Source organism: Bos mutus, chromosome 20 (assembly GCF_027580195.1).
Source record: "Bos mutus isolate GX-2022 chromosome 20, NWIPB_WYAK_1.1, whole genome shotgun sequence".
Taxonomy (NCBI): Eukaryota; Metazoa; Chordata; class Mammalia; order Artiodactyla; family Bovidae; genus Bos; species Bos mutus.
In genome coordinates, this window is record NC_091636.1 from 3,640,196 (window position 1) to 3,655,778 (window position 15,583).

The following is a 15,583-nucleotide window of genomic DNA, read 5'->3' on the forward strand; positions in this document are numbered from 1 at the left end:
GACCTCTCTGCCCAAGCTGGTTTACCTGGCAAGTACCTACCTGCCTTTTCACAACCCAGCTCAAACTATCCTCTCACCAAGTCTCTAGAATCCTGAACACCCAACCCTCAGGCCCAGGTAGGGGAACAGGCCACCCCTCCCTGCACACCCGCACCCCAGCACCGGCTCCTTCCCCGGTCCCGATGCTCCCGTGTCTCCCCACTGGCCTGGGAAGCCTGCAGGAGGAGGACGGGGGTCTCTGTCCTGCCGTCCCCAGAGCCCAGCACAGGACAGGGCTTGGCACACACCAGACATGACAAAACAGCAGGAATTACAGCTGGCTTTTCTGGAGAGCTTACTCTATCTTCTTATAACCAGTATCACAAAGCTCTGGATGAGCCTTCACTGTCACTTCAGTTACACAGATGAGGAAGTCCACAGGCAGCAGGTGAGGTGACATGCATATCCAAGGTCAAAGAGCTGGGTGCAGACTTGGATCTGAACCCAGGTCTCCCTGGCCTTCCCTGGTGGCTCAGACAGTGAAGAACACGCCTGCAATGCAGGAGAACTGGGATCGATCCCTGGGTCGGGAAGACCCCCTGGAGGAGGACATGGCCACCCACTCCAGTATTCTGGCCTGGAGAATCCCATGGACAGAGGAGCCTAGTGGGCTACAGTCCATGGTCGCAAACAGTCAGACACGACAGTGACTAAGCACACACACACTCTCAGGCTCCAGGGTGCAAGCTCTTAGCCTCTCCAGCTAAGAGGATGAAACAGGAGGAAGGACAGCCATAGCACATGGGGGCTGGGCCTCAGGGTCCCAAGGAGCCGTGTCTTCAGGAACATAACCGAGTGTGGCCTCGCTCATGCCTGGTTATGAGAAGCCCTCTCACACAGCTCACTTCAAGAGAGCACCAACCCTACCCTCTTGGGGACACAGAACTTCTAACAAGCTCCCAGGTAATGTTGATGCTACCACTGACCAGGCTTTGGTTCCTGAGGGTTCAGAGCTGAGGTTCTCAAAGTGTGGTCCCTCGGATCGGCAGCATCAGCTGGGAGCTCATGAGAAACGCAGGTTCTTTGGCCCCCTCCACAGACAGAAACCCCAAGAAATGTACCCAGCAAGCTGAGACTCAGAAGCCCACCAGGTGACCAAGAAGCACTAAATCTGAGAACCCACTGGTCTCGCATGGCTCGTGTAAGACCTCCAGCTCTCAGCTCCCAGTGGCCTGGGCTCGGCCGCCTCTGTGCTCAGCAGGTCTGTGGCAGGCCCTCCCGTCTCTGAGCTTCCCAGAGGTGGGGGAGCCGGGAGGCTCCCAGTGGCCTGGGCTCGGCCGCCTCTGTGCTCAGCAGGTCTGCGGCAGGCCCTCCCGTCTCTGAGCTTCCCAGAGGTGGGGGAGCCGGGAGATGAGCAGTGGCCTGGGCTCGGCCGCCTCTGTGCTCAGCAGGTCTGCGGCAGGCCCTCCCGTCTCTGAGCTTCCCAGAGGTGGGGGAGCCGGGAGGTGAGCAGTGGCCTGGGCTCGGCCGCCTCTGTGCTCAGCAGGTCTGCGACAGGCCCTCCCGTCTCTGAGCTTCCCAGAGGTGGGGGAGGCGGGAGGTGAGCAGTGGCCTGGGCTCGGCCGCCTCTGTGCTCAGCAGGTCTGCGGCAGGCCCTCCCGTCTCTGAGCTTCCCAGAGGTGTGGGAGGCGGGAGGTGAGCAGTGGCCTGGGCTCGGCCGCCTCTGTGCTCAGCAGGTCTGCGGCAGGCCCTCCCGTCTCTGAGCTTCAGACCTCAAAGCGGGGATGGAGGAGCTGTGCCGCTTCTCTGCCAATCCTGATTATCGCTGCGGCTCTATCACAGGGCTCGCTGGTGCTGCAGGTTCTTATGGACATAACTAAAATGTTCCTTAAAGAGACGAAGGTAGGGACTTCCCTGAGGGTACAGTGGTTAAGAATCTGCCTTCCAATGCAGGGAACATGAGTTCAACCCCTACTCAGGGAACTAAGATTTCACATAACCCGGGGCAACCAAGCCCAAGCACTCCAACTACCGAGCCTGCCCGCCCTGTGGCCTGTGCAACTCAACCAGAGGAGCCCCACACCGCAACGAACACCCTGTGAGCCACAGCCAAGGCCCAGCACAGCCAGAAACAAAGAAGGACACGGAGGGAGCTGCTAGAGAAACCGCACGCAATGACGCTTCTGAGTGAAAAGCTCAGGGCTGAGGAAGAGGAGCGGCTGCAGGTGAATGAACTATTTACTCTCAGAGGAGAATGTCCGTAGAAAGTAGGGGCGAATGTAGTTAAACGATTAACAAGAGATTGCCATCTCTCTACTGTTAATATCACCCCCTAAATCCTCTCTATCCGCACATCCTTCTACGGACAAGGCAGGCAGAGGTAACTCAGAGCCAAGGTCTGGAGGGTGAGACTGCACGCACTTTCTGACTTCCCTTTAAACCTTCCTGCACTGTGTGCATTTTCTATAACAAACACACAGAGCTTTTTCATCAAACAATGAAAATCATTGCTTCAAAAAATAGCATTATAGGCATTTATACAACAACGAAGGAATAGATGCGGGAGGAGTTAAAAGCTGTTGTCTCGGCGGTGGGGACAGGGAAAGGAGGAAGTAAAAGCAGAGGACACAGACGTGTGTTATTTTGGTTTAAAAACGTATTAAAAATACAAAGAAGTTATGACACATGCTACCACATGGATGGACCTTGAGGACATTGTCCTAAGAGAAATAAGCCAGTTACGAGAACACAAATGATTACACTTGTAGAGAGACCTGGAGGAGAACGGTGGCTGGCGGGAGCCGGGTCAGAGAACGGGGAGGGACGCTGCTTAATGCGCACCGTTCGGGCAGATGACGAAGTCCCAGAGACGGGTGACGGTGGCGGCTGCACAGCGGTGCGGATGCATTTTGTGCCCCTGAACTAGACACTGACAAATAGCTAAAATGATAAATTTTATGTTATGAGGATTTTGTGTGTGTGCTCAGTTGCTCAGCGGGGTCCAACTCTTTGTGACCCCATGGACTGCAGCCTGCCAGGCTCCTCTGTCCATGGGGTTTTCCAGGCAAGAATACGGGAGTGGGTTTGCCATTTCCTCCTCCAGGGGATTTTCCTGACCCAGGGGTTGAGCCCACATCTCCTGCACTGGCAGGTGGATTCTTTACCACTGTGTCATCTGGTAACGCTATGTATATTTCACCACAGTTGGAAAAAAAACGAAGAGAGGGGATCCATAATGAAAAAAAAAAATAAGGTTTCGATATATGCCCCTGATGTACTATTTTCCACCTGCAAATGGACCTCCATCTGTCACTCTCCCTCAAATTCTATCAAAAGCAGGAGCACAAGGGGCTGGACCAGTGCCTCCTCGAGGCGCTGCCAGCCCGTGGACGAGATCATGGTTGGCAGCGAGGGGCTGACTGTGTGCTACAGGATGCTGGGCCCCCATCACCTCCACAGACCAGGTTCCAGGGGTCTCTCCCCACCCCTAGTTGCAACAATCAGAGATGTCTCCAGACACCGCCAGTGTCCCTGGGGGATAAACTCTCCCTCAGTTGAGAACCCTGGGTTAGATGCAGCCACAATGGGAACCGTGCCCCGCTGGACGGGGACAGACTAGAAGGACCTCAGCATCCCATGGGAGTGTGGACTCACACTCCCTCCTGTCCACAGAGGCTGGGCCCAAACCTCAGGTGGGTAGTGCGGGGCTCTGCCTTCCCACCTCGCCCGAGATGCCCCTTACCCAGCCTGATGTCCCCCTCAAGGGTCATGAGCACGTTGCCGGCTTTCAGGTCCCGGTGGATGATCTTCTTGCCATGCAGGAAGGTGAGGGCTTCCAGCATCTGGCGGCAAACCACCTGAATCTGGGGCTCAGTGAGGCCTCTGTCCAGCTCTGCAAACAGAGAGGAGAACATGTCAGTTCAGCAAGCGTTCAGTGCAGGCCACTGCAAGTCAGGCTCCCGCAGGCACAGAAGCACACCAGCCGCCAACATGCTTGAGCCCTTACTGTACACCAGGTACCCTGCCAAGCACTTTTTACGCCACCTGCTTTGGGCTCACAGTAACCCTATGGGACAGGCACAGCTGTTACCCCATTTCACAGGTGAGACTGATGCTCAGAGAAGTCAAGTCACTTGCTCAGGGTCACACAGTAGGGTCACAGATCTGAGACTGAAAACAGCCAGCTGGGCTTCAGAACTCAGGTTCACAAACACAACGCTTCTGAAGGGCAGAGACCCATTCCGTGAGCAGGTCCTGAGTGTCAGGCTCCATGCTGCGTGCAGGGTCTCAGAGAGGCATGGAAATGATGAGCAGTGCTGGGAACACAGTGGGCGTGGGGGCGAGGGAGGGCAGCAACCCCTTCTACCTGGGGAGTCAGGAGGCTCCCCAGAGGAAGAGGCATTCACGCTGTGTCCTGAAGGAAGAACAGATGTTTGAGAGGAGAAAAGGTGGCGCCAGGGCATTCCAGGTCAAGGAACCAGCCAAAGGAGTGGCCTGGAGGCGACAGGAGCTGCTGCTGAAAAACGGTAAACAGGCTGCTGGTGATGGTGGGGCACGAGATGTGGGAGGAGAGGGGCCATCGCCAAAAGCCTCTGGGGCACTAGCTGGAGCCGCGGATGCACACGTGCACACACACAGACACACACACTCCACATACAACACAGTGTCCACTGAGAGACGGCAGGGCTGTCTTCTCTGAGCAGGTAGGGAGCACAAACAAGAGTATTCCTGCAGGGGGAACAGCAAGTGCAAAGGACCCCCCCCTCCCTGCATGGAGAAGTGGAGGATACAGGTCGGCAGGAGATGTGGAGGCTGCGTTTTCTTTGAAATCCAATGGGCAGTGCAGGAGAGGTTCTGAGAGGGACAGAGATACAACCTGAGCTTTGCCTTAAAAAATTCCTCCTGGCACAGCAAGTGAAGAGCTTGCAGGGGAACAAGAGTGGGCAGGGGCTTAGCTGGCAGCCACACGGTAGTCCAGGAGGGCTACGTGGTGGCCAAGGCTTCACAGAGGAAGGATTCCTGACAGGGAGGTGGGAATGACAGGGTGTGCGACTAGTGGGTGCAGTGGGAGGAAGGGCATGAGAAGAGCCAAGGATAACATCCCATGCTCATTGCTTTGTGAGCCATCATGATTATTTATTTCTTTTAAAAATATTTTGGGCATGCCAAGGGGCAAGTGGGTTCACAGAAACCCACACTCCTGCATTGGAAGCTTGGACTCTACTGCAGAACCACCAGAGCAATTCAGTTCAGTCGCTCAGTTGTGTCCAATTCTTTGCAACCCCATGGACTGCAGCATGCCAGGCCTCCCTGTTCATCACCAACTCCCAAAGCTTGCTCAAACTCAAGTCCATCGAGTCAGTGATGCCATCCAACCATCTCATCCTCTGTCGTCCCCTTCTCCTCCTGCCCTCAATCTTTCCCAGCATCAGGGTCTTTTCAAATGAGTCAGCTCTTCGCATCAGGTGGCCAAAGTATTGGAGTTTCAGCTTCAACATCAGTCCTTCCGGTGAACACCCAGGACTGATCTCCTTTAGGATGGACTGGTTGGATCTCCTTGCAGTCCAAGGGACTCTCAAGAGTCTTCTCCAACACCACAGTTCAAAACATCAATTCTTTGGCACTCAGCTTTCTTTATAGTCCAACTCTCACATCCATACATGACCACAGGAAAAACCATAGCCTTGACTAGATGGACCTTTGTTGGCAAAGTAATGTCTCTGCTTTTTAATAGTTAGTCATGGCTTTTCTTCCAAGGAGCATCTTTTAATTTCACGGCTGCAGTCACCATCTGCAGTGATTTTAGAGCCCCCAAAAATAGTCTCTCAATGTTTCCATTCTTTCCCTACCCATTTGCCATGAACTGATGGGACCAGATGCCATGGTCTTAGTTTTCTGAATGTTGAATTTTAAGCCAACTTTTTCACTCTCCTCTTTCACTTTCATTAAGAGGCTCTTTAGTTCTTCTTTGCTTTCTGCCATAAGGGTGATGTCATCTGCATATCTGAGGTTATTTATTTCTCCCGGCAATCTTGATTCCAGCTTGTGCTTCCTCCAGCCCAGCGTTTCTCATGATGTACTCTGCATAGAAGTTAAACAAGCAGGGTGGCAGTATACAGCCTTGACGTACTCCTTTCCCGATTTGGAACCAATCTGTTGTTCCATGTCCAGTTCTAACTGTTGCTTCCTGACCTGCATACAGATTTTTCAGGAGGCAGGTCAGGTGGTCTGGTATTCCTATCTCTTTAAGAAATTTCCAGTTTGTTGTGATCCACACAGTCAAAGGCTTTGGTGTAGTCAATAAAGCAGAAGTAGATGTTTTTTCTGGAACTCTCTTGCTTTATTGATGATCCAAAGCATGTTGGCAATTTGATCTCTGGTTCCTCTGCCTTTTCTAAATCCATCTTGAACATCTGGAAGTTCACGGTTCATATACTATTGAAGCCTGGCTTGGAGAATTTTGAACATTACTTTGCTAGTGTATGAGATGAGTGCAATTGTGCGGTAGTTGGAACATTCTTTGGCATTGTCTTTCTTTGGGATTGGAATGAACACTGACCTTTTCCGGTCCTGTGGCCACTGCTGAGTTTTCCAAATTTGCTGGCATATTGAGTGCAGCACTTCATAGCGTCATCTTTTAGGATTTGAAATAGCTCAACTGGGATTCTATCACCTCCACTAGCTTTGTTCGTAGTGATGCTTCCCTAAGGCCCACCTGACTTCACATTCCAGGATGTCTGACTCTAGGTGAGTGATCACACCATTGTGGTTTTCTGGGTCATGAGGATCTTTTTTGTATAGTTCTTCTGTGTATTCTTGCCACCTCTTCTCAATATCTTTTGCTTCTGTTAGGTCCATACCATTTCTGTCCTTTATTGTGCCCAACTTTGCATGAAATGTTCCCTTGGTATCTCTAATTTTCTTGAAGAGATGTCTAGTCTTTCCTATTCTGTTGTTTTCCTCTATTTCTTTGCACTGATCACTGAGGAAGGCCTTCCTATCTCTCCTTGCTATTCTTTGGAACTCCGCATTCAAATGGGTATATCTTTCCTTTTCTCCTTTGCCTTTAGCTTCTCTTCTTTTCTCAGCTATTTGTAAAGCCTCCTCAGACAACCATTTTGCCTTTTTGCATTTCTTTTTCTTAGAGATGGTCTTGATCACTGCCTTCTGTACAATGTCACGAACCTCCATCCATAGTTCTTCAGGCACTCTATCAGATCTAATCCCTTGAATCTATTTGTCACTTCCACTGTATAATCATAAGGGATTTGATTTAGGTCATACCTGAATGGTCTAGTGGCTTTCCCTACTTTCTTCAATTTAAGTCTGAATTTGGCAATAAGGAGTTCATGATCTGAGCCACAGTCAGCTCCCAGTCTTGTTTTTGCTGATTCTATAGAGCTTCTCCATCTTTGGCTGCAAAGAATATTATCAATCTGATTTCGGTATTGACCATGTGGTGATGTCCATGTGTAGAGTCTTCTCTTGTGTTGTTGGAAGAGGGTGTTTGCTATGACCAGTGTGTTCGCTTGGCAGAACTCTTATTAGCCTTTGCCCTGCTTCATTCTGTACTCCAAGGCCAAAGTCCTGTTATTCCAGATATCTCTTGACTTCCTACTTTTGGATTCCAGTCCCCTATAATGAAAAGGACATCTTTTTGGGTGTTAGTTCTAGAAGGTTTGTAGGTCTTCATAGAACTGTTCAACTTCAGCATCTTCAGCATTACTGGTCAGGCCATAAACTTGGACTGCTGTGATACTGAATGGTTTGCCTTGAAAATGAACAGAGATCATTCTGTCGTCTTTGAGACTGCATCCAAGTACTGCATTTCGGACTCTTCTGTTTACTACGATGGCTACTCCATTTCTTCTAATGGATTCCTGCCCACAGTAGTAGATATAATGGTCATCTGAGTTAAATTCACCCATTCCAGTCCATCTTAGTTCACCGATTCCTAAAACATCGATGTTCACACTCCTGCCATCTCCTGTTTGACCACTTCCAGTTTGCCTTGATTCATGGACCTAACATTCCAGGTTCCTATGCAATATTGCTCTTTATAGCATCGGACTTTACTTCCATCACCAGTCACATCCACAACTGGGTGTTATTTTTGCTTTGGCTCTGTCTCTTCATTCTTTCTGGAGTTATTTCTCCACTGATCTTCAGTAGCATATTGGGCACCTACTGACCTGGGGAGTTCATCTTTCAGTATCCTATGTTTTTGCCTTTTCATGCTGTTCATGGGGTTCTCAAGGCAAGAATACTGAAGTGGTTTGCCATTCCCTTCTCCAGTGGACCACGTTTTGTCAGAAGTCTCCACCATGACTCACGGTGTAGGGCCACCCAAAACAGACCAGGGCAATCTGTGATTATTTAGTTCTTGCTCCTGCCCAAGCTCCCTGGGCTGAGGTCAGCCCCACAGTCCCGCCTGCTCAGCCCTCAGGCTGAAGGCTCCCATGCTGGTGGGCAAGGGCACTGCATTGAGGCCTCCCTCTGGTTGGGGCTTCCAGGTTCCCCTGCAGTGCCTGGAGGAATCCCCACAGTCAGATCCCTCAGGCTCAGTAAAAACAAACATGCCAGCCAGGGTGGAGGCGCTGCCTGCAGTGTCCTGGGAAGCCCGGCTCCAGAGCAGGGCTCCTGAACCAGGGATCATTCTGGGTCTGTATCTCCTTCCCTGCAGCCTCGTCCTCAACCCCTGCATCTCCTCCAGCCACGGTCCAAGATCAGAGTCTGTGAGGACTTCAGGGCCACACAGACTGCGCCTGAACTTGGGCACTGCCTCTTACTGGCCATGTGATTTCTGGCAAGTCACTCTATCTCCCTGCATCTTCATTACTGGTCTGTAAAATGGAATGAGGAGGACATGAAGGCAGGGCTCAGAGATAAAGCATGTTAATGTCTCAGCATGGAACACAATCAAGAAAAGGTGATGACTATTATGCTGGTCCTGAGATTGTGCTGGACTATCTGTAGCAAATTTTTAAATGTCAAAAGTGTACCTGGCTCGTGTCTGATTTACTTACATAGATGAAACAGGAAAAATCAAAGTGAGGAGGAGGATGACCTCAACGCCACCATTTTTTGAGCCTTTGCAATGCACCAGCACAAGGATAAAGTGTTGGGTGCATCATTTCATGAAAGCTTTATAATAATCCAAAGAGGTAGATAGACATAACACAATTTAAAAAATTTTTTTTGTTTTGATGTGGACCATTTTTTAAAGCCTTGTTATTAAATTTGTTACAATATTGCTTCTGTTTTATGTTTTGGTGTTTTTGGCCAGGAGCCATGTGAGATCTTGACTCCCCAACCAGAGATTGAACCGGAAGGTGAAGTCTTAAGCACTAGATGGCCAGGAAAGTCCCTATGACACATTTTTAAAGTCCAGTTTATTGAGATACAATTTACATACAGTAAAATTCGCCTTTCTGGGGGTACAGTTCTGTGAATTTTGGCAACTGTATGTGGTCACACCAACAGTCCCACAGTTTAGATACTGAATACATACTTCTATCACTCCCCAAAATTCCCCACTGTCCCCCTTCCACCCCCCAACTCTAGCCACGAAGCAATCACAAATTAGATCTGTTCCTATAGTTTCATCTTTTTCTAGAAAGGCATATAATTGGAATCACACAGCATGGTGAATTTTTAAGGTAAATTTTTGATTATACAGCAATACATGAATACTTTCTTCCTAATAAAAAAAAGTTGCAACATTGCAGATGAGCCCAAGTCCCCTTTGAAACCACATCCCAACCTGCGCCTCATCCTTCTGCTCTGCAGGAAGGCTGAGAGCCAAAAATGTGTAACAGCTAGCAAGTCACGGCCAGCAGGATCAGAACGAGCACTGGCTTTAACAAACTAAAGCGGCCATATAGTGATGTGCTGGATGCATGCCCCCCCCATGCTATAAAGGGGCCAGCCCAGTGCCCACAGCCACCAAGCCGAGGAACCTGGGATGGCCCTCAGGAACCCTGGGCCCCGAGCCCAGGCTCATCCCTCTACACAGCTCTGCAAGGTGATGGGCGACAACCTGGGGCAGAAAGGCCCTCTGAGCAGGGCAGGCATTTGTGGGAGAGTCAACCCCTGGCCACAGAGCTGCAGCTGCAACCTGGCTCTCACTGGGCCAGCTCTCCCCATGCCAGCTTCTCTTATCCCACCTGGATTTCTAAAATAGTAATGGCACTGTTTCTTCAAGCTGCCACCAACAGAGAGCAAACCGTCTGGGGCTGGACCAGTTAGTTCCATCAGGAGAACTGAGAGAAAATGGGTGGAGATCCCCGCTTTTCAAAGAACCTCCCTCAGGGGTCTCATTTTCACCTCCTACAAGTGCTGTGGGGTTCGGCAAGGGGGCAGCGCACCTGTCTTACATCCAGACAGCTTGAGGAAGCCAATGATCCACTCAAGGATATGTGGCTCTCTGAACGAGAAGTTTTGGTCTTCTGAGTATCCTGCATCCTCTCCAGTAACCCAACCCCTGCTCCCAGATGCAGACAGAGTGGGAAGGTACTCAAACAGGCCATGGGCATTACTGGGGTAGGGACGCGATGGATCTCAGTGCTCAACAGAGCCAACCCCGGCACCACTGCCCTGTATCAAGGAGGACTCACCAGGGGCTTCCCTGGCCGTCCAGTGGTTAGGACTCCATGCTTCCACTGCAGGGGACACAGGTTCAATCCCTAGTTAGGGAACCAAGATCCTGCAAGCCCCTCAGAGAGGCCAAAAAAAAAAAAAAATGACTCACCCAGCATGATGGCATCCACAGCTCCCCCAGGACAGAACTCGATCATAATCTGCAGAAAATACAAGGCAAAGTAACATGAGCAGCAGTGCCCAGCCCACGAATCGGGAGCCCCTCCAGGGCCGGCCCTGATCAGACAGGTCTGCTAGCACCTGACGCATTTGCTCTTCGGCCCCTCTCCCTCCTGCCCAGGGGTTTGTCCAGTCTGCCCCCACACTCCTGAAACCTGACATCAGTTCTTACAGGAGGCTCTCACACCCAGGAATTACTTGGGCACTTCACTTTTCAGGGGAAAAAAAAACAAAACAAGTCACCATGGAAACCCGCAGCTTCAGTGAACAGCCTTTTCAGCCGAGCCCACATCCTTCCCTTCTCCTCTGATCGGCCCTGTCTGCTCACTCACCCCCACCCGCCAGCCACCCTGCTTCTTACAATCCAAAGCCAGGTCTCAGAGGACACCTCCCAGCCACACACAAGCTGGCCAAGTCCTCCTGGGACTCCAGCACCTGTCTGTTGACTCTTCTCCATCACCCAGAGCCTGGAGTATCAGAACATGAGGTCCTTGAAGCCCAGCTCAGGTAGAGAAATCAAAGCCCAGAAAGGAGCTGTAATTGACCAAGGCCACACAGGTTGCCTAGTGGCTCCTGAATGGAAAGCAGGTTTTCCTAACCTCCAGGTCATTCATTCATTCACTCAGCACACATCCAACAGGTAGCAGGCCCTGGGAGAACCACCTGATACGGGCCTTCAGGGGCCAGCCCAGTGCAGCAAATTGGAAAAGCCAATTAGAGCCACAAGTGCCGGGGTGCTGACACAGGCCCCTCCCTGGCCTACTCGCATCTTCACTCTTTCTGGCCCACTCTGGGCTCCTATCATATACAGGAAGACGCTTTCTCTTTTTTTTAAAGTGCAGGTAGAGATGGGTGGGGAAGGCAGAAGGTGACACAAACTTCAAGGCACTCCCAGCATCTCCTCCAGCTCAGGGTCAGACACAGTGCCTGAGGGGCGCTCAAGAAGGCCTGCCGCTCTAAATAGAAAAGAAAACCTCAGCTGTGACCTCACTGGGCCAGAGCCAGCTCTCCAGCCATAGGAGGGAGGAGCTGCTTCAGTGTTTCGACGAGGCCTCCTAACTTGTAGTTGACTTTCCAGAGGCTTCCTGGCGCTGTAAATATGAGGATGCGGTGATGCCTGGTTGGACCCAAGTCCCAAGCCCACCGCTCACTAGTTGTGGCCTTGGGCAAGTCATTTCAACCTTGTGAGCCTGTTTTCTCAACTGTAAGACGGAGCTGCTGATGCTGTTCCTCTTAGCTGGGCCCCACCTCTGAGCTATATTTAGGGTACAGGCCACCCCTGGAGGTCAAGCAGGGAGCTCTAAGCTGGGCCAGGGACACCAGAGAAAAGGGTAAAAGGGAGGGGAAGGCTGTGGTGCCCTCCCTCAGCCCAGGGCAGCAGACAGGCCTGCCACATGCTGGACAAGGCTACACGCCACGGGAGGGGGCCGGACAAGGGAGTGCCCACCCGCTCACATACCACCACCCACCAGGGAGGAAGCACAGGGCCTCTGATGCTCCCACAGTCACTCTGGTCCTGCTTGGCCATGAGAACGTCAGGCCTACCCCAGCTCCCCTGGACTACTCTTTACCACCGTGCTGACTGTCATCCTAAATAAAAGTCATCAGAGATGTGTTAACATGCTGCAATCCAGTACACGAGGAAGCGGTCCTTCTTTCTTCCACTCACTCACTCGCTCGTGTGTTCACTGAACCAACCACCAACAAACCAGGCTTGTTCCCAGGGTCAGAGTGACCTGGACATGGGCATCAACCTCTTGAAGCTCTGCCTTTTAATAATGCTTGGCACTACAAAAGAGAACCCCAAATCCTACTAATTGCTAGAAAAAGCCAAGCCACAAGAGGCAGCGGTGGAAGAGAAGCCCAGCTCAGTCACCACACAAGTCACTTACGAGTACGTGGCCTGTAAGATGGTGGAATGGTATGCCCAGAGCCCACAGGAGCGACAGAGTCATCCAGGCCTTGATGGGCGACACGTGAGACTCAGTCAGTATGGACTGTTTCTAGGACTTCTTTCTTGAGCTCAGGGGTTCAGGGTTTTTTCTCGTTTTGTCTTGTGTTTTGAGACCCCATGAAAGCCACCCTCTCACCCCTCATATAGAAAAATGCAAATACAAACAAATGTTCGTGTGCAATTTCACTGACTTCTTCCATGCCCTCAAGTCCCACCACCAAACCCAGGTCAATGTTTTCACCAGCTACTGACTATGCAGCCTTGGCAATGACCTACCTCTCTGTGAAATGGGACGACACTACAGACGCCCCCAGAACCACTCTAAGGATCCGATGAGGTGGCAGCAAGCCCGAGCCTCACGCACACAGAGGCTCAGGGCAGGCTCAGCTGTCTCTTCCTCTACTAGGGGCAGCTGAAAAGGGAAAAGTGGTGGGCTTGGCCTCGAGGCCTGGCATGCGTGTGCTCAGTCACTTAGTCCTATTCAACCCTTTGCGACCCTTTGGACTGCAGCCTGCCAGACTCCTCTGTCCATGGGATTCTCCAGGCAAGGATGCTGGAGTGGGCTGCCAAGGCCTCCTCCAGGGGATCTTCCCCACCCAGGGATCAAACCCACGTCTCTATGTCTCCTGTACTGACAGGCAGGTTCTTTACCACTAGCACCACCTGGGAAGCCCTTCAAGTCAGCTTCCTTATTAGCTATGTGAACCTAGGTAAGTCACTTAAGGTCCCCATGCCTCGATTTCTTCATCTGAAAATGGTACTAATATTTTCTGCCCCCAGTGTCATCAGACAGCCAATGACATGTCCAATACAAAAGCTACAACAACGAATATGCACTTGGTGAATCTAGCAAAGGAAATCTCTAGGAAGATCACACTTCAGTTCAGTTCAGTTCAGTTGCTCAGTTGTGTCCGACTCTTTGCGACCCCATGAATCGCAGCACACCAGGCCTCCCTGTCCCTATTTAGGCTTCCTACAAAAACATGCCTTCCCAGAATTACAGTTCATCAACACTCCCACTGCCAGTATCAAAAGTCAGTATGAGAAGTGGTCAAACCTGGGCGGTTCCTGCATCTTTCAGTGAAACTGTTCCTTACACAAGGCCCTTACACAAGGCCCTTACACAAGGCCCCCATGACCCCTCCCCTCCCAGGTCAGCACTAGGAAAGTTGAAGCAGTCTCCTAATCTGGTTTGCTTCCTCTTCTGCAATTTGAGACCTCCATGATGCCTTGCACTTCCCATATTTTTTTACTTTTTATTTTCTTTGAGGCAAGGAATATGACCTTATTTGGAAAGCCAACAGACAGAGAAGATGGCAGACTAATATCTCAAAATAGACATTTTCCATTATCATTATTATTCTGTGCCAGCTACTGGGAAGCTCTGAGTTTAGCTTTAGTTTTACTCCTATGAATAAATGTACCAACTTTTCATTCTAAACCAGGATTAAATCTACAGTTTTCTACAATTTGCATATGGACCCTAATGAAGTGTCTTTAGAAGATGACTGTCCTGGAATCCACACTTCAAAATGTGAAGCTCTTTTTGAAACAGCAGTCCTCATTTGGAGTTAATCATAGCCTATGTCAGAGTGATATTCTGTTTTATTAACTTTCTGTAATTTTGCCCAACTGTACTTTCATACGTGGCAAAATACAGTTTGGTTTTTCTTCTTCTCTTTTTTTTTTTTTTTTGAAAGTGGCTTTTTTCGGCCCTTTTAGTTTAAAAAGTTTCATGTCTTGGTGCCTTTTATATGATATAAAACAGAAAAATAATGTCTCTCATGACATGGTTCACATTGGGTTCCATTACATGGGTCTTAACACTTCACATTTCAGCTCTCAATCACAGGGAGCTTATAACATGAATTTCGTAGTACTTTTATAGAAATGCATGAGGTTCAATTAATAAAATGATTACCTTAATAAATGTAATAATGACAATAAATTAAAAGAAAACAATCATCTGAATGCCTTAGGATATTACTAAATAGCCTGTTTAGAAAAGAGAATGGAAAAATTACATCAATACCCACAGAAGGTTTCAGTTCAGTTCAGTTGCTCAGTCGTGTCCAACTCTTTGCGACCCCATGAACCGCAGCACACCAGGCCTCCCTGTCCATCACCAACTCCTGAAGTTTACCCGAACTCATGTCCATTGAGTCGGTAATGCCATCCAACCATCACATCCTCTGTCATCCCCTTCTCCTCCTGCCCTCAATCTTTCCCAGCATCAGGGTCTTTTCAAATGAGTCAGCTCTTCACATCAGGTGGCCAAAGTATTGGACTTTCAGCTTCAACATCAGTCCCTCCAATGAACACCCAGGACTGATCTCCTTCAGAATGGACTGGTTGGATCTCCTTGCAGTCCAAGGGACTCTCAAGAGTCTTCTCCAACACCACAGTTCAAAAGCATCAATTCTTTGGTGCTCGACTTTCTTTATGGTCCAACTCTCACATCCATACATGACTACTGGAAAAACGAGAGCCTTGACTAGATGGATCTTTGTTGGCAAAGTAATGTCTCTGCTTTTGAATATGCTATCTAGGTTGGCCATAACTTTCCTTTCAAAGAGTAAGCATCTTTTAATTTCATGGCTGCAATCACCATCTGCAGTGATTTTGGAGCCCCAAAAAATAAAGTCAGCCACTGTTTCCCCATCTTGGTCTATTCTTGTATTTTCTACATTTTATTCAACTAATATGTTATAAAATTTCATATTAGAAGTACTGTTAACAAAAAGTACTGGCCTAAAATCACCCATGGCTACAGATGCATCTATTCATCTGGAAGGGGATAGGGCTGTGCCTATCCACAGTGAAAGTCCCAGC

The 15,583-nt window shown here is 49.9% G+C and overlaps 1 protein-coding gene across 1 annotated transcript in view; it reads right to left on the reverse strand.

Moving 5' to 3' along the window:
* Positions 1-15,583, reverse strand: part of STK10 (serine/threonine kinase 10) — a 125,933-nt gene that overhangs the window by 64,544 nt on the left and 45,806 nt on the right. The window contains 2 exon segments of the mRNA XM_070357421.1: positions 3,722-3,871; positions 10,730-10,778. Of these exon segments, the coding sequence (XP_070213522.1) occupies positions 3,722-3,871; positions 10,730-10,778 (199 nt within the window).